Raw genomic sequence first — 25,260 nt, 5'->3', positions numbered from 1 at the left:
CTCTAGTAGAGTGGGCTCTTGGCGTGAAAGGCAGAGTTCTTTCAGAGAGTGAGTAACACAGCTGGATACAGTTATTAATCCACTTCGAGATGGCACCTTCAGAGACGCGATCCCCCTCTCTGCCTGTCTGCCTGTAGCTACAGAGACAAACAGTTGATCTGTTTTCCTTAGTGGTCTGGTTTTATTTACATAGTAGAGGACCGCCCTACGCACATCTAGGTTGTGTAGTTTCACCTCAGCTGAGCTTTGCGGGTCCTGGAAGAAAGCCGGAAGCTCGATGGACTGGTTTACGTGGAATTTAGATATAAACTTAGGTGAGAACCTACGGTGTGTGCGTAAAACCAGTTTGTCTTTATGGACAGTAAAGAAGGGATCCTGCACTGAGAGAGCCTGAATTTCACTGACCCTTCTTATAGGAGTAATAGCTACTAAGAAGGCCGTTTTATAAATCAGGTGTTTGAGACTGCTTTTATGCATGGGCTCGAAAGGGGGACCCATGAGCTTAGATAGCACCACATTAAGGTCCCACCCTGGTGGTGGGTTTGAAATAGGAGGGTGAAGTCTCTTTACTCCTTCCATGAAGGCTTTAACTACTGGTACTTTCCACCACAAGACCTTGTTATGGCAAGTGGTGTATGCCGACAGGGCTGCCAGGTGTACTTTCAGTGAGTTAAAAACCAATCCTGCATCTAGCAGGTGGAGCATGTATGTAACAGTAGAAGGAGAGCAATCAACTGGGTTGATTTGTCTACTCTGGCACCAGATAACGAATCTCTTCCACTTGTCAAAGTAACAGTGCCCTGTGTTTGGTTCCCTAGATTCCTAGATTCCTTTAGGATGTCCAGGATGTCCATACACCTCTGTGGTAAATTGAGATGTCCAAACTCTACGACCTCAGGAGCCATGCTGCCAGGTTCATTGAGTTGGGTTGCTGATGCACTGTTTGACCTTGGTGCTGGGACAGTAGGTTGTACCAGGCTGGAAGTTTGATGGGCTCGCACACCGCCATCCGGCGTAGGTGTGGGAACCACGGTTGTCTTGTCCACAAGGGAGCAACTAGGACGAGCGTCATCGACTCTCTGTTCATCTTGTTCACCACCTTCCTGATGAGGAGTTGGTGGAAAAGCGTACGCAAACATCCCTGACCAGTTCAACCACTGGGCATTGTCTGTTTTCGCTTGTGGCGAATAAATCTATAGTGGGGAAACCCCACTGAGAGAAGATATTTTCTATGACCTCTCTGTGTAGAACCCATTCGTGTTCCTCTGGGAGGGAGTCTCTGCTCAGAGCATCCGCTAGGGAATTGAGCTCCCCTGGAACATGTTGTGATGACAGGAAGATGTTCCGTCTGAGTGCCCATATCCAGATTTTCTGGGCAAGGTTGGACAGATTTGGGGAACGAGTCCCTCCTTGCTTTTTCAGGTAGAACATGGCTGTTGTGCTGTCCGTCCGGATTTGCACTGACAGGTTTAGTAGGTGGGGCTCGAACGCTTGAAGCGCTCTGAATACTGCCAGAAGCTCTAGCAGGTTGATGTGGTTCTTGGCCACTGAGGGAGACCAGAGACCCTGAGCTGTGTGGTGGAGATGGTGAGCTCCCCACCCCGTCAGACATGCATCGGTAGTGACTACTGCCTGTACCTCGGGATCGTAAAAGGGTTTTCCCTGTGCAAGATTCTCTCTTGTCCACCAGTGAAGGCTTTGTACTAGTGTTTGGCGAAACGACCACTAGATCGTCCCACTGACCACTTGCCTGAGACCACTGTTTCGCCAACCATTCCTGCATGAGACGCATGCGCAGGCGCACGTGAGGGACCAGGTAAATACATGACGCCATCATGCCCAGTAAACGCATTGCTTTGAGTACCGTTATTTGGTGACCGGACTGATATTGCGGAATTTGCAGTAGTATATTCCGAATTCTTTCGTCCGAAGGAAATGTCAACCCCTCTTGAGTATCTAGGATTGCTCCTAGGAACTGTTTGGAGGTGCTTGGCACCAGGCTTGACTTTTTCTCATTGATTGAGAAGCCTAATCCGTGGAGGAGGTCGATAGTCCTTTGAATGTTTGTCCTGCAAATTACTGGGGTTTCCCCCGTTATAAGCCAGTCGTCCAGATAAGGGTACACCGGGATTGCCTCCCTGCGTAGGTGTGCAGCCGCCACCGCCAGTACCTTGGTGAATACCCTTGGTGCCGAAGCTATCCCGAAGGGCAGTACCTTGAATTGGTAGTGCCGACTGTCCACCTTGAAGCGCAAGTACCTTTTGTGCGCTGGGAACATGGAAATATGAAAATAGGCATCTTTCATATCCAAGGTTGCCATATAATACCCCTTTTTTAGGAGGGGGATTACCTCTTGACGCACAGTCATACGAAACTTTTGGGGCTTGACATACTTGTTGGCAGGCCGTAAGTCCAATACTGGGTGCATTGTCAAATCTTTTTTTGGCACAAGGAAGTAAGTTGAATAAATACCCTTGTTTACCTGGTGTCCCGGGACAAGTTCTTCTGATGTTCTAAAGAGTGTACCCTTTGTCGTGGAGGATGATTCCGGAGACGCTGCAGTAGTTCTATACAGTACCCTGTGGATACTGTTGACAGCACCCATCTGTCTGATGTGATCCCTTCCCAAGCCTGGGTGAAGTTGGAAATGCGTCCCCCTACTGGGGTTGCGTGAGAGGGGACCCTGAACTGAGCGTCACTGCTTTGGTGGAGGCGTGCCACCTCCTTTGCTGGGGCTGCCTCTGCCTTTACCACGTCCTCTCCTATTACCCCTGCCGTAACCCTGGGTAGACTGTTGGCTGTTGTTCCACTGTGTACCCTGCCCCTGGGAATAGTTAGATCCTCTCTGTGAATTTTGGCCGCAAGGGCGACGAAAATTACTATTCCCTCTCTGGTTAGGGGGTTTATTGGTTAATTGGCCAAGGGACTTGAGTGTCTCGAATTCGTCCTTGGCATTTTTCAGTGCGTCCTCGACCGCCTTACCAAACAGATCGGCTTCCACCGGTTTGTCCAATAATGATGCCTGGGTTTCTGCCTTAAAACCAGACTGCCGTAACCATGCATGTCTCTTGATAACAGTACCTTCTGCTATCAATCTGCCTGCGTTGTCCGCGGCGTCAAAAGTTGCTTTTAAAATGCAACCAGACACGGCTCTACCCTCTGCGGAAATCCGAGCTAACTGGCCCTTTAAGGGTTCCGGTGCAGAGGCTATGAGTGCCGCAACTTCTTCCCACTGATGGCAGTTGTAGCTGGCCAACAGGGTGGTGGAGTTTGCAAGCCTTGCCTGATAGGCGGACGTTGAGGCTACTTTCCTGCCGAAACCATATAGTTTTTTGCTCTCCTTGTCTGGAGGAGCTTCGGACGATGACAAGGGTGTTCCAGCCCTCTTACGAGTGTTAGTGACAACTAGGGAGTCTGGCTTCAGATGTCCTCTTATATAGAGAGGGTCAGACTGGGCTGCCCTGAAAGGTCTTTCAACTCTGGGATTGACTGCTCTGGTGAGGTTCGGGTTCACCAGGGACGGGTCTATTCTTTGCTGAATAGACTTGAGGATAGGGATGGTCTGGGCAACAGGCCTCCTTTCTCCTACTAACTCCTCGGCGAAGTCCCTCTCCTCCTGGACACCGTGGGTGTCAATATGGAAATGTTCTGCTGCACGTGCGAGAACCTCGTTCAGGAGGGGTTGGTTATCGACAGGGGAGTCGGTAACCGGGGCTTCCTTTTCTACCGGGGAATCTACTCTGTAGGTTTCAGGGTCTTCCTCTTCCTGGTCCTCATCGTCCCCATAGTAGCCTGTCCCGGTTTGCTCTTCTACCATGCCAAAATCTTGGTCCTTACCAAAGGAAGTCTCTCCTTGATATAGTGAGTATGGTTGTACCTCGAAGGGGTCTGTAGACCTCATCGGTGTCTCAAACCGGGGCTTCTTACTCGGGGGGATAGGATCATTAGAGCTTGAGGCTGTAGCCCCTTGTGGATCATATGAAAGGAAATGGTCTGGATGTTTATCGTAAAAGTCTGCCAAGGAAGACATCCTCGACATGACCCTATCTATGTCATCACTGGACCATTTTTTGGAACTGGGAATGACTCTCTCAGAAAGTTTTGGAGATTTATCTTGAGTAGATTTGCTCTTTGAAATATCAGCAGACCTGGCCTTGTCTGCCTGTTTAGGAGGAGTGGAGTGTTTTACAGGTGTGGAAGAGTGCAGAGGCTGCTTCTTCTGCTCTTTTCCCCCCTCCCCGTAAGTGGAAAAGTGTTTTCCCTGTCCCTTTGTGGCTCCGGAGGTTTTCGGCGCCTGGCGTCGAGGATCGGGGGTAGAGTCCCTGTCCTTCGAACGTCGGGCCGTGCTGATCTTGTCTGCGGGCTCCGACTCCTGGTGTGCGGCCTGGGGATGGAAGTCGTATTCGTCTTCCGACGATCGAACTTCCGTTAGCCTAGGGAGCGAGGCACTCTTGGCAAGAGTGGATGATTGCCTGGAGTCATGCAGCGATCTCGATCTCAAACGCCCAGAGGACACCGATTCGGACCGTTCTGTTTGTACCTCTTTCCGAGCACTCGACGTTGTTGAGTCTCGGTTGGACTTTGTGTGTTTAGTGTGTGTGGTGTGTGAAGCGCCTGTGTCGCCGGGGGTCTTCCCCATAGCCGCCCTGTCGGACGACCTTCCGAGGTCGGGGACCTGCGCTCGACTGTGTTTCGACGCTGTAATGCCCTCGCCGTCCGAAAGCACGGCGTCGCTGCCATCGCTGAAGGCACCCTCTACTGCCATGGCCGCCTGCCTGGCGTGGTGGGCCCAACGCTTTGTCGAACGGTCCTTAAGTGTCTTAGGTTTAAACCTACTACACGCTCTGCAGTTCACTTCGGGGTGGTCCCTCGGCAAGCAGAGATTGCACGTGGCCTGCCTGTCGACCCAAGGGTATTTGCGATTGCACTTGGGGCAGAATTGAAAAGGGGTACCCTCCATACGCACCTTGAGGCAGCGGGCTGTTAAGTGAAGGAAATGTATAAGGTGTACCTATATACCAAGAGTGTAGAGTATGTCCAACCCCCCACTCTCCCTACTTGCAGAGGCCTTCCAAGGCCCGGGCCGAGGACAGAGGCCTTCCGAGGCCCAAATCCGTCGTGCAGCAGCCGACGGTCGATTTCTTCTCCAGCCGGCGTCGAATGTCGAAGTTCGACGTTGGGATGGGGAAGGATGTCAATTAATCAATATTTTAGCAAAAGTATGGCTAAGGCCAGGGGACTCCGCAAAATGCTTTCGACCAGTATGGTGGAAAAAAACAATCTGAGGATCCTAGACGGGTGAGGGATCTTGGGTACAGTGGACGTCACACTAGGGATAGTACTACTGGCACGCCCTGTGTCGACGCTCATTTTCGAGTTTCGAAAAACAAACTGTAACACTCCGCAGCTTCCACTAGATGTCGGCCTATGCACAGCATGTGATCTAAGCAGATTCCACAAGCCTCAGAAAAATATATATATATATATAGAGCGAGAGAGAGAGAGAGAGAGAGAGAGAGAGAGAGAGAGAGAGAGAGAGAGAGAGAGAGAGAGAGAGAGAGAGAGAGAGAGAGAGAGAGAGAGAGAGAGAGAGAGAGAGATCGGTCAATGCCTGCCCCTTGCACTGGAGTCCTGTCTAAAACAAGCATTTGCAAAGCCAACAGTTTTGGCTTGCGTGTAGGTATTAGACATTTGCCACGCAATGACATCATATGCCCAGGTGCTCACAAAGTTCCCCAGCTGTCCCCATATTATGGCCAGGTGTTACCCTTATGGCAGTGACTGGCAAATACCTATCCGTGCCTAATCAAAACCCCAAGCTGTTGGCTTTGCCAATGCATTTTGGTTTCCGTTTTTCTCCCCAAGTAAAAGGGCGTATGCTTGGATGTGGGTGTCTTGTTTGCTATGCCTAGGGAAACAAGCTGCACCTCACTGAGTTGATCCAACAAAGCCTTACCTGAAAATGACAAGGCTAGGATGGCAAGTATGGACCACATCCAGATCATCTTTTCAAGCATGCTTACCAGTGGGGTTCCAACCTATGTACAATGCATCTTTTTCTGTGTGGAAGAGTTGCCTGAACTGCCAGGACTTTTCGTGATTCAAACGGATAAGTACTGAACTGACAACCTCATACTGTTTGAGTAATTTAACAGTGTTTGTATGCAAACAAAATAAATCATGTGTTTTGTGGGTCTTGTTTGGAAAGTATAATGAAATTCCTGCGTGTTGGGTTTTTAGGAAGTGCCGGAAATAGAAATTATTTGCTTTGGGACTCCATCAGTGATTGTGGGAGGGGGTTGGGAGGATTGCTCCCACCACCCACTAAACCTTTGACTCTCAGAAAATGAATCATGAACACTTGGAAAATAACACAAGAGCGAGGGCATTTCCTATAATGTTGCTGGCAAAATATAAAATATGAACATTTTAAAACAAAAATACAGTATTTAAATATTTCCTAAAGAGTGCAATCAGAGGTGGATTTCACATTTGGACAAGGGACAACTGGCCATACCCCTTCTCCTTGCTCTGCCTCTCTCCCCTCAAACACAGTCAGTGCTGAAAAGGTCATCCCATTGAGGTCTTATTTTTTTAATGTGTCTCAGAGGAAGATTATTTACAACAGGAAGTGATTCGAGATGGAAAAAGGTAACTGGCAGTGACCATGGCTGTGGCATATTTTTCTTAAAATTATATAAGGTGTGATTGTTGGGCAATTAGAAATTGAGGTGATACAGAACAAGCTGTGTGAAACAATGAACTTGCATGACATTTTTTGTAAATTCTCAATTTCTTTGCTGGAGCTTGTAGGCTTCCATTAAGGATGAGTAAAATAAAGCACCAATTTTAGGGGGTCATTTTACCAAGTCAAGCAGAGCTTTTGACACTTTTTATGCGCTGGAGGATTTTGTATGATTTGGCAGTCAAAGTTGGAAAGCAGAGCGGACTTAATACGTTTATCTGCTCTTACAGGTCCCCCTGCCCGATTGCGGGAACCCAATGGATTCCTATGGAATCAGATTGACTTTTACACCTGGTAAAAGCAGGCAGATTCCAAAAGAAACCACCGTGGATGGCTCCCACAATCATTAATTGTGGGAGAGATTTACACTTTTCCAGACATGTAGTAGAAAAGTGAAGATCAAAGGTGATATTTGACAGTGTTTTATTCTTTACTATTCCAGTACTTGGTGGAAACACTTTGCATGGAGGGGTCCTTTTGCAAAATACTTCAAACACAAGTGGTCCTCTCAGTGCAATTTAAGGTTAAAAACAAAAAGGACTCCCTTACTGTTTTTTATCAACATATTTCCACAATGATGCATACATTGTCAGGTTGGTTTATCATGTGACTTTTTAAAGTAATCTGTATAAAATAGAGTATTATTTTAGGTATTCAAAACCAAACTTCAACGCATATTTGTACCAACTTGAGCTTGCAAGATGAGTGGTCAAGTATCAACATTTCAGGATAGGTTCAAATTCTGGCTTTACCACTTAACCAAAGTGTGTGATCCTGGGCAAATCATGTAATCACACTGTGCCTTACATACCAACATTAGATCCCCTAGAAGTGATTGAGTTCATAGTATAAGCTATTTAAGAAAAGTCTCACTCATGGTTTGAGAGATGGGCAGCGCATGTGTCAGGACCGGCCAAGAACACACCTATCTTTCTTTGAAAATATCAAGCCACATTTATTCAACAAAATTGTTAAATTCAATAGCAAATCAAAGTAAACACATCAAACAAAAAACCCTAATGGACAATTAAATATAGTAACCAGTAAGTAAACAGTATGTAGCAGACAATGGCATATAGGGAAGTGGCAGCGGAGAAAGGGCCCCTACTCCCTGCCAAGCCCCACCGGGAGCGATACCAGGAAGACCAAAAACCCTAAACCTGCCCCATCAGCCTCTGGACCCCACGTCTCCCACCCTGGCTCTCTCCCCTGCATGCTAGCACTCTCTTGTGCAATCAACTGAATTAAAATGTTTTGCAAAAACGCAACAAAAAAAGAAATTGTGCGTAAAATGTTTCTTTTGTAAGAAACAAAATGTCCTATTCCTTGCTTCAGTATACTGGAGTGGGGGGGTGGAGGGGGATGTCTTTCGCAACAAGGTGGTGGAACCACAAGCACCTCCCCCAAGGCCTACTGGGAGTAGTCACAGTGTTCAGGGAGGCATTGTTGAGAGCACACCATCTGAGATGGAACAAACACTGGTGTCTTGTTCCTCAGCCCTTGCAGAGGAGGAAGCATCTCCCTTGATTCTCCCCAGCCAGGCCAAGAAAGACAAGGTAAGGGTTTTTGTGGGTAGTTGGGAGTCGAGATAAATGGTAATGGTTGTCAGGGGGAGTTGATGGAAAGTGACTGGGGAGGTGAAAGGTGAAGGAAAAGTGGATATAATAGAAAGGGGAGAACAGATGGCAAGGAAATATAGGTACATTGATGTTGCAAGACTATTTTCCTTGATTCTCCTGTGCTTCGTACTGTTTTATAGAGCTGTGCAAATGCATTTATTTTGGATCTGGGAAGACATTTTTTATTGAATTGCGGATCTGGGAAATCTGGATTAATGTCAGCACTTTGTTTAGGGTACTCCTACACCAAATGGAAATTGGGCCCCCTTGATCACAAACCTGGCCCACCCAGATGTAAATTCCTGGAGCCGAGCCTGCTTTGAAAAGACAGTTATGTTGCCTTGGCTCTTGTGGAGTCCCCACATCATCTCCACTGCCCCAATGCCATACTCTTTGGAGACGCAAGACACTAATAATCTAGCGATGGAGACCTTCGCAGCATTAATGCCTGGAGTTAAATCCCCTAAGTAATGAACAAACAGTGTAAACGCTGAAACGACCAAGTGCATTCTTCTACATAGAACCTCAAATGTCTGGAATTATCCAAGTTATGAAGAATTTCCTCCCCTGGCGAAGAACAATATCTCAGGAGGAAGACTTAAAAAAGATTTACATCTAGGCTGAGATGAAAATGGGACACTAGTACTGGGGGAAAGGAAAAAAACTGTACATAATATCACCTTATCTATATGGAAAACTAAATAAGGTTCTTCAGTCGATAGAGCCTGCAATGAATTAATTCTCCTGGCTGAAGTAATGACCACTAGGAAAGAAGTTTCCCAAATTAACAAGTTGATGTTGCAGAAAGCTATAGGTGCAAATGGTCTGTACATTAAAGAGACTAGAACCAGGTTCAAATCCCATTTGGGAGCTGGTTCCACGACAGGAGGATGTAAGCATAAGATACCATCAAAATGCTGTTTAACAGCCTCCTTAGGGAGACAACACCTTTTTTTGTCTGGTCTTTTAAAGTATGCACCGATAGCTGACAAATAGTGCTAACACGTGTCCACTAACGCCCCAATACAAACAAGGTATCAGGTCAAGGACTTGGTTATCCTCTTCGTAAATACTGAGATGAGCAAAGCTAACTTTTCAGGGACCAGGTTTTCAATGACTGTAATGGGAGGGAGAGATGAAGAATCTGGACCACCAGACCTACAGTTCGAGGGAGATCCATAGTGCCCTATAGTGGCATGGTCTGAAGATCAGGAATCTGTGATGATTCACAGGATAAAAGCCCTTCCCAGTGAGGCTAGATTAATGAGGCCACTACCCAATAGTCCCCCTAGGGCTGATGGAAAGCGGGACCTCCCAGGGAGAGAATCCCCCCATGGGGATAAAGACTCCCATTCCCTGAAGGACCTCCCTAACCCCTTTTCCCTTGGGACCAAGTCCTTATAAGAAATCCATTAGAACACTTCTTTCTGTTATGTTAATGTCTATTCTGCCCTTGATTCAAAAATGAATATGACCAAGACGAAGAAGAGCCAAAGAAACCTGTAGAGTAATAACAGTTTGCTTTAACATAGTAGTGAGAAGCGTTGGCCCCAAAGAGGCATAAATATTATCTTAACTGTCAAAAAGGACGTTGACTTTACGCTGGGTAGGATCCAACCACAGGGAATAAAGAGCAAGAAAGGACTGGGAAATAGAGAGAGCAGCGGCTTGAAGCCTGCCCAGCCCAGGAAGTTCGAACCAGGGAACACTAAGCAGCAAGAAAGCTGATCCCCAGTGGCCAGGACATCCAAGAACGGTCGGCAAAGTACTGTGGAGGAAGCCAAACTCCTGAGCAGTGGCGTGACATTGGGGAGGTGGACCGTGTGGTCTGCAACTGAGCCGGAGCCGTGTGGCCCAAGTCGCAGCGTAGCGGCAAGGATGAAGCGGGGAGCGCGGAGTGAAGGCCACGGGAGGTGCTCAAGCAATGCAAGTAAGCCCATCACCCCAGGAAGAACCAGCGACGCGGCCCTGACACCTAACAGGTAACAGGAGTAGCAGGAGACATGGTAGGGGCTTGGGGCAGCTTTACAGTCAAGAGAACCTCTGGACTAATCTCTCTCGTCACAGTAGTGACACCCAGAGTACCAAGAATCAAGAGCGTCGGGAGTAATCTCCCTTGTCACAATAGTGATACCCAGAAGATAGCCTTGGGAGTGATCTTCCCTCATCTCAGTAGTAAGATCCAAGGATCTAGGGGTCAAGAGTGCATTGGGAGTTATCTTCCTCGTCACAGTGGTAATCCAAGTAAGAGTAAAGAGGATACTAGACAGCAAGAGCTGTCTGGAAGTTATCTTCATAACGTCATAAGACAGGGAAGAATTGCTGTAACTAATGCAAGCTTTCAGGAGCCCTTGGGAAGAAGTGAAGAGACCTTTGAGGACTATTGAAAAAGTTTATCCTAAAACAGTCCTCAAGGCTGTGCAAGGCGAGTCATTCTCCTGACCATACTCTCTTTGTTGAAACAGAAACTAAAGCAAAGGATTGTTGGAAAAGAGATAAAGACTGAGCCTGTTCTCCAGGAGAAGGGAGTCATTATCCTGGTACTATTTTCCTTAGGATGCTGAACCTTTTTGTAGATTAGTAGTAGGGTTACAGCAGGTTTTTGGATAGAGGACAGACACTTTTTATTTGGCCAAACATCCAGACCAGCACCTGCGATATTTGTTTAGGTAGGGATAAGCCCTTAGAGATAGGGAGAGGTAGGTTATTTACTTAATGAAACTTTGTTGAGACATGTCACCCCTTTGTTCGACTCCTTACTCCACCACACCACAGATCCAGATCTGACATGGCTACAACAGAACCACCAGGATCATTATTGACTGTCTCCAGTTCAGGAACCTTCCTATCTCTCATCTGACTCCCCTAAAATCCACCTACCACTCCTCTATCCGTACTCTATGTCTCCTCAGCCTTCGAGAGTATTTCTACATCACTCTCTCAACTCGGCTGGCTCCCATTCCACTCAATTGAAATTTCAATTCCTCTGCCTTGTCTACAAATCTCTCGATGACTTCACCCCCCCAATCTTTCCTCCCTCCTCTCACTCTACTCTCCTTCCCGCCCTCTTCGCTCAGCTGCCCAATACCTTCTCACTGTACCCCCAGCCCCTTGTGCCTCCTCACGCTTCTGCTCCTTCCAACTCTTGGCCTCCCTCCACTGGAACTCCCTTCCTCTCCCTATCTGTTCCTCCCCCACCTACCCATCTTTCTGCTCCTCCCTGAAAGACCTTCTTCACTCCCCCCTGACTCTCCTTCCCTACCTCTCCCCTCCCATACCCTCCCTTCTTCCCCTCCCTGACTCCCCCTCCAGATGACCATATTGGATGCTGTAACCACCCTAGGGCATTAAGACCTCCGGGATCTTCCCCCCTCCCATTTTTCCTCCCTTCCTCCCTCCCTCGAGCAAATTGTTCTGTATACTGTACCACTGGTTTGTTTCAAGTTTGTAAATATGCTTCTGTCTTTTTTGTACTGTTATAATGTAAAGCGCTTTGGAGTAAAGCACTATATAAACTCAATAAACATAAACATAACATGAACCTCAATAAAACCCTGTGAATGAGCAGAGGCAGTGGAAAGGCATATATAGACATTTGTTCCATCAGTCAAGAAGTGCATCTCCCAGAGAGTTTTCTCTCATTGCCATCTGGCATGCATATTGAGAACCAAGTGCATTCCACTGAGTAGTCAATAGATCCACTCGTGGATGACGCCAAGTAATGAAAATCATCTATGCCACCGACTGGTTCAAATACCATTCGTAAATAATATGAAGATGCCTGTTCATTGAATCCACCATCACATTTTTCATCCCTTCCAATTGGTACACAATTAAGAAAAGATGGTGCAGGAGGGTCCAATGTCAGATCTATTCACTAGTATGTAAAGGGGGCGAGATAGGGCTCCCCCTGTGTTGGTTTATAAAAACCATTGTTGTGATGTCTTCAAAAATCTTCACGACCTTTTCCTGACTGATTTAGAATGAGGTTTAGTCCATTTCAGGAAACACTACCATCAGAGAACTCTACCTCGAGAGAAGGGTTCTAGCTTGATGTGAAGGAAGTTTGAGAAAAAAAAACAGCTGCCTCGGTAAGCTCCAAAGCTTCCATTTCCTTAGGAATTTCTCATTTTATTGCTTAATTGGAGACAATAGAATCCTCATCATCTGTGTAATGGGTCTCGGCATCACCAGTAGTATTCTGCCTCTTACTCAATGGCTCAGAAGGAGCCCCGTCAGTAATAAGATCAAGGGAACCCTATAGCGTTTGAGGCTCTGCTGCAGGAGTCAGGTGACATAGAACAAGCAGCGAGTAAGGGCACCTTCATAGTAACCACAGTTTAATTGCAAACGTTAAACAGCATCGGTCTTGGGGCCTGAACGTTTGTTAAAAACATAGCCAACGGTCGATCGGAATTAAAGGACACCAGAGATTCTTCTGGGGATAATTGGTGAGAAAACAAACATGTGGAACCCCCTGACAGGAGTACTACAAAAATCCTCTGGAGGAACAGAAAACTGATTACTTGCATCAAAACACTCTGAATCTTATCAGGCTTACAGAAGCCGAATCCTTGGGACAAGTAATCCCATCCGCTACCAACATGCTTGTATGCTCCTTCGGTAGACAACCGGAATACGTGTTTTCTTTCCTATTGCGTTTTATTATGATCACACAGATTTAGAACCCACTGTTACTGAAAACCCATGAAAAGAGGGCTCTGGAAAAGAACCTCTCTTCAGCAAGGGAGATTTAGCCGAGCCCTGTTCAACCCCAACATTAAACAAGCCTGTTCAGGGAATCCCCCTGCTGCATTTCTTCTCAGTGCCATACCAACATTATCTTGTCCAGTATGACAAGGGCATCTGGTACTGAGGCATAGGCAGTACCGATTACTTCCAACTGCCAACAAAAGGTACTTGTCTGCTCTCCCCAGTAGGTACAAAGGTACCTCCTAGGGAGGTAAAGGGGCCTCACAAGAGGGTGTTTATGTATGCCTCACAGAGGGTGAGGGAAGGGGACTCTCTATAGGTTACCTCCCCTCACCCTCTTGTGAGGCAAAAAACCTTGGTGTCATCTTTAACTACTCTCTCTCCTCACATCAAGGACCTAGCCAAGAAGGCCCACTATCAGCTGCACCTCCTCAGAGGCATTCTCCCTTTCCTCACCTTCTCTCAGAAACTCAATAGGCATCATTATAAGTTTGGCGGTAGCCTTGCCGGTAAAACCGACAGGCTGCCGCCAAACTTGCAATTTTTACCACCACCGGCGAATGGGCGGTTACCGGATCATTACGGCCCGAGAGACCCAGTAATTGCCCTTTCGCGGATGCCGGAATAAAATGTTCCCCATTCCCATTTGAGACCCATAGGGCTCAATGGGAATGGGGAGGTGGGAGGCACCGGCACCCTTCGTGAATGGTGCCGGTGCATGCAACATGCTCAGCTCGCAGGTGCCGGTATGCCCGCCAGGTCAGACCTGGCGGACGGGAAGGCAGCCGCAAGAAGAACTCGTAGTTTGCTGGTCCGGTAACAACGCTACTGGCAAGCTTACCAATACCGTTGCTACCGGACTGGCAAACTTGTAATGAGGCCCAATGTCTCCAGAGCTCTGGTTTTCACTGGGCTGGACTACTGCAACAGCCTCTTTCTCAACCTCCCTTTATCCTCCCTTCGCCCCCTTCAACTAATCCAGAATAGGACTGCGAGACTTATCCTTGGCCTCAAGCCCAGGGACCGCAACTCTCCAGCCCTAAAACTCTTCACTGGCTCCCGGTTGCTGCTAGGATCAGGTTCAAGACCTTCTGCATCATCCACAAGGCTTTCTGGGGCCTGGAACCTTGCTATAACCAACTCTCTCTCCCTAAATACCTCCCTACTAGAGCCCTTCGGTCCTCTAGCTCGAACTCTCTGCAGATCAGATGCTTCTCTAAGAAGAGAGTTGGGGGTAGATCTCTCCTCTGCAGGTGCCTTCCCCTGGTCTCCCTGCCCCTCCCAGGCTAGAGCCAGATCACTGTAAGTTCACTGTAAGACCCTCCTTTTCTCTTCGTCCTTCCCTCTCCCCCTCCCTCTCCCCTGCTAATACCCCCGTCTGCCGCAGCGACTGGCTGCCTGGTTCCCTCTGAGTTCTACAGGGCATCAGGCCCCCCCCTTGCCAGTCCACCCCCTCCTCGCACTTGGCATGGGGACCCTCACCCCCTACCCCCCCATGCAATCCCTGGCACTTGCCCTCCTAGCCTCCCCTTAGCACTCACCCTCTTCACCCCACATCCCCTCCTTTTCACTTGCACTCTCACCACTTACCTTGAACTTCCCCTCCCACCCTTGCACTTCGCATTTTGTGTAGACCGGCACTATCCTCGCACTTCTGGTTACTGCACTTGCAATCCAAAATGTCACAAGGCCTAGTAGGACCGTTGTTATCTTTCTCCCTTGACCCCCACACCCCTTTGTCTTGTGGCGCATTGAAACACCACTTGTTTTATAGGTGCCTTACGAATATCCAATAAATAAACCACCATGGGGTACTCCAAGATTAATTTGGCCAGATGAATGTCCTTCTGAGCAGCCATGTGAACAACCTGAAACTTGGGTTATGGTTTTCACACCGTACAGAGGCACGAAGAGACTGTCTTTTTCTTTTCTTTTAGACAGCTTTCCGACTCAACTGCAGACCCAGGCTGTTCCTAAGCAAGTGAGAATGAGGGAGAGCAGAAGATAGAAAAATGCAGGGAAACGAAAGTTGAAGGGAGGAAAAGGAGTGAGTAGTTAAATGATCCCTAAAGTGAGCTTTAAGGGCTGGCACCCAGATTCATTAAATTAGCAGGCCCCTTTGGCCCGTGTGTGACATGATGCTCCTGCCATAATGGCCTAAGATTGAAACAGCTGACATCTTCACACAAAAAGGCTGACCTTCCTAGTGCACGCTGGGAGATTTAAATAACCTATTTATATTTTTTTTTTAAAAGAATAAATCTTCATTTCTAGCAGTTGCATTGAACCACGAACATCTCGAACAATGGAAATGTGTGATCAAGCAACTTGGTTGAAAACTCCTATAGCAGACAACGTGAACCAGAGTTGACGCAAGACAACTCCTCACCAAAAGAAATCAAAATAGAAACAACTGACTAATTCATCCCTTCTCCCCAGTGGGGAGCCACCCCCTTTGAGGTTAGGGAGGTGAGCCAGCAGTGCAATACCCTCCCTAAGGGTCTGGGCAAGTGGGACCTCAGTGGGAGTGACTTCCCTCTTGGGGACAAGGACTCCCATTACATGAAGGAACTCCCAGTCCAAACAACCCTTTCTGCACATATGGGATTGGAAAAGGCCTTGGCATCTTCTGTTATACCTATAAACAACAAAGAGCCTTCTTTCACATTATTGGCTTCAGGTAATGCTGAACATCCTCTGAGGGCCATGATCAAAGAAGATGGGCTCAATCTTGTTTGTTGCAATGACGTGCATAAGAGCAGTGCGGGCTGCAAATGGAGAAGAGGCTCCTACAGAGGGAGGAGAGTCCTTGCTATGCAGAGGCGAGCCGCTGTGGGGACACTGTACTGGAGGGTTGGAGTGACGCGGAGCCAGCATTGATGTGCAAGTAGCGAGACCCGCTAGCTGGAGGCTGCGAGGCAGGCAACCTGACTGAGCAAGTGGCTCCGGTTAGGGAAGAAGCAAAGACCGGAAGAGAACCATCTTCCCTGGTGGCGCGATCACTGGTAAGCAGTGGTGGGCTTGGCACATGGCAACCAATGCCGAGACCAGGAGCGAGAGCGGAGCCCGGATCCCCGAGATCCACGAAGCAAGACTGCTTGCTGAAGAGACAAGAACCCAGAGAGAAGCAAACGCTCCCAATGCGAGGACGCCGGCGAGCTTTACGAACTCTGGGTATCAAGAGGGTTGAAATCGGAAACCATACAAACGCCTGGGGGAATGAGACCGAGCCCTGACACAAGGAAGCTGCCAAGATTACCAGAAGCTAAGAGAATGTAATAGTCACCCACCCTGTGTGAAAAGGGGTGAAATAATCATATGCTTTACATCAAGGGTGGAAAAGGCGACAAAGGGTAAAGCAGAGTGAAATATATGTGAATTACGAGAAGCAGAGAGAATTCATTAGGCAGGTAAAGCAGAGTGAAATATATGTTAACTTTATATGTCAAGTTTGGGGAAGCCGGCAACAAGATGAGAACCTAAGACAAGCGAACGTGCATTCACCCTATTTCTTTTGGTTTTGGACCAAGACCCAATATAACTACTGAAGAATCACAGGACTTTGGAGAGTCCCTGTGTCACGAAGTGGGACAGAGAAGTGTGTTCAAAAAGTATCCTGGAGGGATGTGACTACAAGTAATCTCTGAGAAAAGAAAGAAGAATTATTTTACCCAAAAGGAGGGGAAGAAAAAACAACCCAGAGGACATTTGTGTATTTATATTGATGAAGCCTATAAGAAGTTTGGGAACTGTGACAAAATATTCCCAAAGAAATTTAAGGCTGAGGATAAGTCAATCACGAGTTGGGCCAGGCAGAGGCTTACTCTGAGGCTGATGCACAAGCCTCCATTTTCCATTTTAGTTAGATTTTCTAAAGTAGTAGGGCCAGTTAGCTGTTTAGGATTTGGACTTTGGACTATTTTGATTTGGACTTCGACGAGCACCCTTAGGTTTGGTTTAGAAGGTAGGAAACTTCCCCTCTTAACGATGGGATCAGGCATGTTTCCTTTCATTTATATAAATCAAGTTGAGACATGATCCGCTGTAGTCCGAGTCCTCTTCCTGGTTCGCCACAAAACACTATATAGCTAAAGGCAGGAAGAGCACAGTTAATTATTATTATGCCTACCTCCTTCCTGGGGATAACTATAGACCAGTATTATGATTCACAACAGTCACCCAAGTTTGGGATTTTATAGCAGCTACTGGTTGATGTTAAAAATCATATCATGAATATTAAATGATAATTAATTACAACTTTATGAATACGACTAAACACATAATTCAATCAATATATTATTATGACCTCATTGTATTCTTCTTCTTCTGTGGACATGTGGGTGGAATTTCAAGAGAAAGCATTTTATAAATAGAAAAACTGATTAATAAGGTCTTCGGATAGTGGGTAGTTAAGGTTGGAGAAATTAGCAAAGCTCTCACCTGGAACCTTCGGTCATATTCACAAAACTTAGCAGACAGGAACGAATAGAAAGGGTTGTAGGTCTTCTCCTGAAGGCAGCAGTCAATGAGAATATGAACAATCTCACGCTCCTGCTGATCCTTAAGGCCGAGTCTGCATAATGTGAGTAAAAACAAATTAGAGCACATTTACTCGTTACAAAGATTCTCTATTTTAAAGAACAGTAGCTAACGAGACTGCACATCATTGGTAACTTATATTGTTTGCTCTACATGTATTTGAAGTGTACTTTCATCAGAAAGGGTCATATTTGCATGTTCCACTGCATCAACAGGCACTTGTCTCGTAAAATGTACTTTGAACCGGCTGGGGAAATAATGCTTCTGGTACAGTAAAGTCACTCCAAACCACGAGCATCTGGGTGTTAGGTAAGCAATGAGGACAAGGTTTGGGCTGGGCAAAGTCAATCAATTAATATGCAAATAAACAAAACAGGAAACAGGATATGTGTTGGAGATGGACCGCACTTGGGAATTCATAACAGACCTTTCCTCGCCTGTATAGAAAAACCACACTCCATGTACGATAACCCTGCCCATATTCAGATTTTGGCAGGTGCAAAAGAAGGTGGCAAGATGAGCCATAAGAGGGTTATGTGGGAGGGTGGCATGTGAATCTATGAGAGATACCCATGCAGGAGAACAGGAGTTACAAGTAAATAACTTATTCCTTCTTCAGCATTGGATCTTTCAAAGATTCACATGCTGTTTGAAAAGATTACAAAGCAGTACACACACAATACCAATAACGGGCACAGGTGAAGCTCAGCTGAAGGGGAAACACCTCAGAAAAGATTCATCCCACCCAAACAGGTTGGGCAACACTGCTTGGGCAACCCTGGACTCCTCACTGGAATCCATGTCGACTCAGTAAAACCTTGTGAAGGTATGCACTGATATAAACGTGGCAGCTCTGCAAATGTCCAGCAGGGGAAACGCCAGAGAAGAAAGCTGTGGTAGCAGCCACAGCCCTTGTGGAATGGCCTCTGGCCATGCCTGGAAGGGTTTGGGGTTGAAAGACTGAGTTACAAATGTCTGAGGACAAAAGACTGAAGATTATTTTTTTCGAAAATAACCTTCAGTCTTTTCTCCCCTGAACATTTATGACTTGGCAAAACCCCTCCATTCGTGTGGGTAGACAAGTCACCTTGGCAGACGTCACCCTCTGTATCAGTATCCGTGAGTGTAGCAGGAGGAGCAAGCGCATGAAGGGCAGGCAACGCAGGCCAGAAGAAAGCTCCTGTTGTGGAGGCACAAATGGGGCAGGAAGCCTATGCTGCAACTATGATGACAAAGACATTTTGCAGGCATTCTTTAATAAACCAATTAGAAAAATGATCAAGTATTTTTAACCAATACAGTAAATAGATCAGTAAAAATGTACAATATACTCACACTGTACATTTTTACTGTATGCAACATTAATCTCTTCCAAATTATAAACCGTGAATTCCAATAAAATAAAAGTAATTTAGGAAATAAATCGAATCTGCTAGTGCATTTAAATGTCTTCTATCATTATTGGCATATACTACATGGATATACTACCCGTGTAAAAGCCTGTAAATAATGTTATAACAGGCTAGTTGTGACAAAACTACTGACCTGTAATAAGAAAATGACATCACAAATGTCCTATAACAGTTATTACACTTCAGTTGTGATGTCTGTAAGGAACTCATGGCGGCAACAGTAAAGACAGACAAGTGATCACAGTTCAAGGGTGTTTATTAAACTATGCAGTGGGTGAGAAAATTGCCTAATCTAAACCTAAAGCTAAGATGGGATCAAGTTACGACCATCAAATAATAACAAGGCAGTCCTAGTAGCGTCTTGTCAAATATAAAGGGCCTATACAAAAAAATATTATTGCCAATCCTTACCACTAAGTTACAAAACCTTAGCACTAAGTTACAAAAAGAGTGTGGGATAATGTTCACCAGAAAAGAAAGACGTGTTCCCAAAATGATAAATCGGGATGGTATGGCTGGGTCTCCCTTCCCCACGTTTCAAGCACGAGACAAGGTGGAACTCCTGAGCACAACACACTTCTGGGCCTCTCCAGGATGAGGCTCACAATTCCAGTTCTACAAGTTGTAATGTGCTTCTTCCCTCAGAACATAGAACCAGGACATGGAATGTTATCAGCAAGGCATGGAATGTTATGTTCTGAGAAGGAGAGCGTTTGGAGATCAGGGCTCAGGCAGGATATGCGGAAGGTTTTATGCTGTGATCTTAAACAATAAAGTTTGTTTAGTAACTTAATGTGGAGCAGCCTCATTTCACTGGCGGAGAAGATCAACCCTGGAGAGCAAACCCCTAGCCGGGACCTCCGACACGTGTCTACTGCGAGCGTCTCTGATCATTTTCCATCCCATGCTGAGAAGGGAGAGCAGAACTAGCACAGATCGGTGTCCAGCGGACCAACGCTGGCCCCCCCGGTGAAGGGTCACAGAGCGCAAAGATAGCAGTGAGTGCGGCCCCAACCTGTATCAGAGCACCCATTGGGCGTTCCCAAGCGAGCGACAGGAAGAAGCAGGAGTTTGGGTTGGGGGACGTGTGTCCGTAGGGGAGCAAACTACCCTAACACTGAGGGCACTGTGCGCATGACCAACTGCTAGTGCGGAGGGTGAAGGTGCGCACACCCACATGATACTCTGCGCGTGAGCCCACACGCAACACAGAACAGCTGACCTCAGTGTTCAGCGTATGGAAATTCGTCCGCTTTAAAGACTACAGCGTGCCTTGGCAAGTTTTGGGCACTAGAGGAAGGCACCTAGCAAGGGCTTCCATAAAACACACAGAATGGCAATATTGTCCTCAAGCGCATTAGTGTCAGTACTCAAAAGTTTTGTGCGCTCTACAAAAAGACAAATTATTTAAAAAATAATTGGTGCAGCCCAGATCGTGCACCAAGTTAATTAACTATAACAGACTGTTGCAAACACTGGAGTTTTCATAGAGAAGAAAACTATTGACTCTCCTTGTAAATGGCTATGTCGGGTGTTCCGGGTCCCCCAGTCTTCATACCAAGCGCGGGCCCCACCAGGATTAGGTGGGCTTCCGGGAAAAATGTTTTTTTGCATTATGTAAGGGCAGTCTGTGGGAACACCATATCGGCAGAGCGGAAAGTATCTCTTTTAATGCACTTCTTGGGGTACGAGGGCCAGCAAATCTACGAAACCTTGCCTGAGATTTCTGAATTGGATGAGGAAGGTGGCTCCAATGAGCTTGATGTGGCCTTGCACAAACTGGATCTCCATTTTAACATTAAGACTAGCACTAATCTGGAGAGATATAATTTTGGCGGGAGGGAACAAGGAGGAGAGTCCGTAGAGGGGTGTTTAAAGGCTTTATGACATTTGTCCACCAGCTGTAAATTTGGCTAAACGTTGGATGAACACATAAGAGATCAATTTATGATTCAATGTTGTAACGATAAAATAAGAGAAGAGTTATGGCTCAAGGATGAATCTAGTCTGGATGAGGTGGTGTCAATAGCAAAACGAGTAGAGCACACCATGACATGTTTTGCCAAACTAAACAAAAAGCAAAATAAGTGTGTTGCCAGTGAGATATTAAGGGTGGGGTATTCAGGGAAAGAGAGCACCAATGTAAAGAAAAAATATATAAAAGGTAATGGACAAAGGTCATGGGATGTTTCAGATGGTAAAATTGATAAACAAAAGCTTCCAAGACGGAGGAAAGGCTTTGCTTTAGATGTGCCAGTGCTAACCACATGCAAGCTCCCCAGTATGTCCAGGGAGAAGAGTAACATGTGCCAAGTGCAAAAGGTGGGGTCACTATGCTAATTGCTGTAAAAACGATTCACCTGGAGGTGGGAGAAAAGTGCTGTATGTGAATAAGGAGAGTCAGCAGCCCTCAGGTGAAGAGGAAGAACTAGTAGAAGTGGTAACATTAAACATGGTCATGTGCAATGAAGTTGATGATTGTGACAGTCCATTCACTAAGATCAGAGAGAATGGAAGGACTGCACAGATTATGGCAGATTCGGGAGCTAAATTGTCGTTAATGTCACGCAAAGTGTAAGAGAAGGAGGTGGGTGGAAAAGTGGGTGAGCGGTTACCTTCAGATAAAAGGCCCGGTGGGTACAATCTAGGAGAGAAAAAAATGTGATAGGATGTTTTATTGCCCATCTACAATTCAAAGGAAGAGAAACGCATGGGAGGGTTTGCGTCAACAAGAGTGGCAAAATGTTACTAGCATGGAGAGAAGAAAAGGGGCTTAAAATAAGACTGGATCCCAACACTGATGAACAAGTATTGCACATGGGCGAAAATGTTAGCATGGTAGAATGATATCCAAAGGTATTCTCAAAGGACATTGGGTGCGTAAAGGGAATGATGCATAGGATTGTCCTCAAGGAGGGTAGTTTACCAGTAGCAGTTACAACCTGTGCCAATGGTGTTGAGAGATGGGGTAAAACATGAACTAAGAAAATTGAGGAAATCTGGTGTAATAGAACCCGCTGGAAGTGTTGAATGGGTCTCTCCTTTGGTAGTAATGAAAAAGACGAGCAGTGATTTAAGACTGTGTGTGGACTTAAGAGAACTGAATAAATGTGTGGTGGCTGAGAGGCACCCTCTCCCAAAAATGACGGAGATGTTGGTGATGGTAGGAAAGGCTAAATATTTCTCAAAGTTAGACATGGCTACCGCATACCACCAGGTAAGGTTGGATGAACGGTCTAGGGTGTTAACTACCTTCATAACTCATGAGGGGAAATTTAAATTCTGCAGGATGCCTTTTGGTCTTGTTTCGGCCTCATCTGTTTTTCAGAAGGTAATGGATAAGCTTCTAAAGGATGTTCCTGGTGTGCACTGTTTCCAGGATGATATTCTAGTCGGTGGAGAGAGTTGGGAAAAACATGAGGAAAATTTAAAGAAGGTTCTGACCATTCTGGAAAAGAGTGGGATCATGTTAAAAGCTGAAAAGTGTATGTTTGGAAAGGAGGTGGTAGAATATTTAGGGCATGAAATATCAAGCGAAGGTTTGAGGCCCAAGAAAGAGTTGGTGGATGGGATCAAGAAGATAAAATCCACGGAAAGCAAAGGTGATTTGAGATCTTTTTTAGGGATGGTAGAGTTTTATCAGAAATTTGTGTACAACTTTTTAGACAAAATCATGAAAATGAGGAGTTTGCTTAAGAAGGTTGTAGAATTTGTGTGGGATGTGGAGTTTGAAAGGGAATGTCAAAAGATAAAAGGGGAGATTGACATGGCAAGACCGCTGGCCATGTCCAATACCAGGAGGAGAACATCATTTCTGTGGACGCCAGCGACTCGGGTTGTCACGATGCCTGCCCCCAGACATATGGAACAGATCCATCTATCCAGGGAACAGACATCCATGAAGACCCAAGAATTCCCAAAACCCCGTCTAGGGGCTATATGGGTTCAGTCCTGGCGCCATAGGCGCCAGGCTCATATTGCCATCTTTAAATTGTGCAGGTCATCCTGCAAAGAACTCGCATACAGGCCATCATGAGGCCATGAAGGTACTACTTTCCTTTAGGAACTATTTTACTACTTGGGTGTGGTACTGGAACTCTTTACCTAGGAACTACTTTTTTGATGCTATTTAAACCACGCCCGAAGAGCAGCACACGCTTCGCGTTATTCTGCATCTCAGCAGCGTAACGCTCACCGTGTCTGCAGTCCAGTATTCAGTCTACAGTACACCCGTTTGTGTCCGGAGCCGATCCTAGAGAAAAGGAAAGAAGAAGAGAAGGTTAGAACAGGAAGATTCCCATTTGGTCATCATCTTCTCCTGGAGCAGCCGCACCTGTGAGAAAGGGAAAAAACATTTAAAACAACCGCGTCGCATTGCCAACTGCAGCGCCGTGCCATACTCACCTATCATTAGAGCATCTTCACGACCCAGCGCGGTGGCCGTTGAATTGCCGCTCGCAACATCAGCATCTGAAAAAACAAGAACAAAAAAGGTGAGTGGGGTTCCGCCGAAGGCATTCACTTACTTACCGCAAGATACTTACTTGGCATATTACCTCTCGAGGCAGCGCTGGTCACCATTCTTCATTTTCGCAAAGGCGCCGCACCTGCAACGAGGATAACTATTGGTTAATCGCACTTAGAACAATATTACTTGCTAAACAGTGCTTGGTGCAAATTGACTCTTACCAAGGCGCTACCTTCATCCATCGAGGCGAACTCGCTCCTCGGACCATGCTGCATGGGGAAAGGTATGAAAGGAGCATGAGTGAATAGATAGACATTTGAACTCTAAAAGAACTATACATTTGGTTTACACGCAACTTACCTCAGAGTCATTATTTGTCTGGAACTCTGCCAAATACCTTCGGATCAGTGAAGTAACTGAAGTTCTACGCGCCCCTGCACTCCAAACGCAGGATGGAGAGTTCATCCTTCCTAACTATAAGGTGAGACTTTACGAAGGGAAATACTAGAAGTTTTCGGGAAGTTGGTGTTCGTCTTAACCCCTCTACCAGGGGTGGCTAATTCCCTTTACTGCTTCTAGGAAAATCCTCTTGCGGGCCAGGCAGACAAAACTGAGTGGGCAAGTCCAGTCGATCATCACTTCGCTACGAGCCACACTGGTGGAGACCGCAGCAGTCCAGCTTCGTTCGGTGCCCCCGTGGAATCCAGGTGAGCGTGACAAGGGTATCGTGGCAGTACAGATTATGGAAGATGGTCGAGAAGTAATTGTGACTCATGCGTCAAGGATGTTGAGAGGAGCAGAGAGGAATTAATCAGTTTTAGAGAAGGAGGCTTTAGCCTGTCACTGGGGTGTGGATACATTTCGAAATGTTGTGTGGGGTGCTGAATTGACCATCAGAACTGATCGCAGGCCATTAAAGGTAATCTTTGAAGAGAGGGGACTAATGAAAGTGCTAGGATGCAAGGGCATATGTTTGTCATGGAAGTGATTCCTGGTAGGGAAAACATTTTGGAAGACGGTATCTCGAGACTATACAAGATTGGGTGAGGTGATGATGAATGTCAGGTGGAGGATGTGATTACCGACACAGTGTTTGTGACTCATGATGGAGTCGTGACTCAGGAAGAGTGGCCAAGGGCATTGAAGGAGGAGGATGTGTTTAAGAAAGTTGTGCAATTTGTACAGGATGACTGGCTGGAAAAGAGGTTACTCAGTGGGGAGGAGAGCAGTTTATGGCAGGTGAAATCAGAACGGTGTGTGAACGGTGTGTGAAAAATTGTATCTTGTACATGTGGGGCAGAACAGTTGTGCCTCAGGCCTTGAGGAGGAGGATGGTTGACATTAACCATGAGGGACATATTGTAGTTTCCAAAACCAAAGCTGTTTTGAGTAGTGAATATTGGTGGCCTGGCTTTGACCGAGATGTGGAGAGGATGGTGGGAAGGTGCATTGAGTGCGACGCTTCAGGAATGGGTATTGTGGCGCATCAACAACCAATGGTGAAAGTAGACACTACAGAGAAAGTGTGGTGTGACATAGCACTGGACATTCTGGTCCCGTGGATATGGGGAGTGGACGTGGGAAATTCTTTGTGATAGTTGATTTGTTTTCACGGTCGCAAAGTTCCAAATTGTGCGAGATATCTCGGTCCAAGCAATGGTGGAGTTCCTAAAGTGCCTGTTCGAGAGGGAAGGTTTGCCCAATTCTGTTCTGACTGATAATGGTAGACAGTTCATTGGAGAATGCTTCCAAGAGTATCTTAAT

The 25,260-nt window shown here is 46.4% G+C and overlaps 1 protein-coding gene across 1 annotated transcript in view; it reads right to left on the bottom strand.

Annotated features, from left to right (window-relative positions):
* The window catches only part of NOM1 (nucleolar protein with MIF4G domain 1), a 789,380-nt gene that overhangs the window by 168,440 nt on the left and 595,680 nt on the right, over positions 1 to 25,260 (bottom strand). The window contains exon 8 of the mRNA XM_069647968.1: positions 17,518 to 17,650. Within this exon, the coding sequence (XP_069504069.1) occupies positions 17,518 to 17,650 (133 nt within the window). The remainder of the gene's footprint in view (positions 1 to 17,517; positions 17,651 to 25,260) is intronic.

Source organism: Ambystoma mexicanum, chromosome 2q (assembly GCF_040938575.1).
Source record: "Ambystoma mexicanum isolate Mex_15411 chromosome 2q, UKY_AmexF1_1, whole genome shotgun sequence".
NCBI lineage: Eukaryota > Metazoa > Chordata > Amphibia > Caudata > Ambystomatidae > Ambystoma > Ambystoma mexicanum.
This window is presented reverse-complemented; position numbering and strand designations above follow the sequence as displayed.